The sequence below is a fragment of the Aphanomyces invadans genome (genome assembly GCF_000520115.1).
Source record: "Aphanomyces invadans strain NJM9701 unplaced genomic scaffold supercont1.1, whole genome shotgun sequence".
Lineage (NCBI taxonomy): Eukaryota > Oomycota > Saprolegniomycetes > Saprolegniales > Verrucalvaceae > Aphanomyces > Aphanomyces invadans.
Genome location: NW_008580146.1, coordinates 2,238,958 through 2,240,680, shown reverse-complemented (window position 1 = coordinate 2,240,680; position 1,723 = coordinate 2,238,958). Strand labels below are relative to the sequence as shown.

At 49.6% G+C, this 1,723-nt stretch overlaps 1 protein-coding gene across 1 annotated transcript in view; it reads right to left on the bottom strand.

The window, feature by feature from the left end:
* H310_00684 (hypothetical protein) overlaps positions 1-236 on the bottom strand; it is a gene marked incomplete at both ends in the record, with an annotated part of 553 nt that extends 317 nt beyond the window's left edge. The window contains one exon of the mRNA XM_008863552.1: positions 39-236. Within this exon, the coding sequence (XP_008861774.1) occupies positions 39-236 (198 nt within the window). The remainder of the gene's footprint in view (positions 1-38) is intronic.
* Positions 237-1,723: the final 1,487 nt, after the last annotated feature.

Below are 1,723 nucleotides of genomic sequence, written 5' to 3'. Positions count from 1 at the left end.
GCCTTTTTGCCATCCAGCGTGGTTCTGGAGAATCCAACCACCGACCGCAGGGTAGCCGCCATCGACTCCCACGCTTTGGTCGTGTCCTTCCTTTGCATGAACGGTCGTTCGTTGTTGACTTGGGTGAGCAGGATGGTGTCGTCGTCGTCCGTCCACCACTTCTTCTCCTGGATGTCAGGGGCAGGGGCGTCTTGAGTTGGCCCTTGTTCGCTCAAGTCGTCGTCTACGATGTCCATGAGTCCATGCCAGTCCTTCGCTGTCAGATGCAACACTATCCGGAACAACCGTACAATCGTTTTGCCGTCAATTTGCTTGATTTGACGGCATGCCACATGAAGTGTCAGAGTTCCCGCAGAATATATCAATATTGACAGGCAAAATTTGCGGCAACGGCAAGGAAACATGCTCCGAAATCTGTCTAATAGTTCCATCAACGCCAAAACGGAGCGTCCCAGTAACAAAGGTGTTGTGTAACCAACCATTATAATAGGCATTCTGGAGCTCTTCAGCAGTAGGGGATTTGACTCAGTAGTTCTTCCCATCCAAAAAACCACACACACCATGGACAAAGGGCTCTCGATGATTCACAAGCAGTGCCCATCGGCGCTGCAATTGCTTTGATGGGAATCGAATTGAAGCGTTAGGAACGTCCTTCAGCGCATCTGCCAAGGCCTTTTCACCACGATTTAATGTCCGTGCCAATGTTGCTGGTGGCATACCGAAGAGCGCACACAAAGTCTTGCTTTCACATGGGGAGCAATAGAAATGGAGCACAATTGATAACGCTTCATGCAAACGTGTAATCTTGGGGGGTCTCCCACCACGACCGTTGAGGTGACCGAGCTTGTAGTGTTTGGAGAATCGTTCAAGTAGCTCATCGAACGTGTCCGGGTCGAGTGAGACGCTGGCAATAAACGAACTCCGGTTGCGTGCTTCGTACATTCTTGTCCATGGTGTGCTTGTTGTGTCTTGCAGGCTTGGTGACGTCAAGTAGTTGCGCTCCTTTAGCGTCATACGTAATCGTAACAGCAGGAGAGTGTCCAAGTCTTCCGGTTCGCTATCCTAGTCATAGTCATGGAGGAGGAGGAGCCTCCACCACTTCATTGTTGTCGACGTCGAGTGCTCACAATGATGAATATGTATACTATAGAAACTGAAGTCAAATTTGAGTTGAACACCACCCCATTTTTGCTGAGGCGCTTTTATCGCCCAAGCAAAAAAGCGCCGGAAATTTGATTAAAAATTCCGGATGACTTCTGGTTTTGGAAGTCCTCCAGTGGGTTGTGAGATGATTCGTTGCCTAGGATGAGGAGGACAAACCTTTCCTCACTTGCCATCCGTGAGTTGAAGTTACTTAGCCACTCTGAAAACAAGGCCATGGTCATCCAGGCCTTGCGGTTAGAGTGGTACAGTAACCCCACTTCTCGGCTAGTCAAGCCAGCCTCCGAAACAACGCGGCTTCTTGGTGTTCGGGGTATTTTGGTCGCTGAAAGTTAAACCGGCATTTCGCTGACTCCTCATTTATGATGTAGGACTCGATGGACCGCTCATCCTTCATGATGCGACGAATGGTCGTGACGTGGACGGATTGGCCAAATTGCTGAGTCGCCCAGCGCTGGACTTGTGTGGCCTTGATAGGCATATGAGCCATACATGTATAAAACTCTCTAATCGAGTTCTTGTCGTGAATTGTCAATCTCTTGCTTTTGCTTCGCTTACCCCC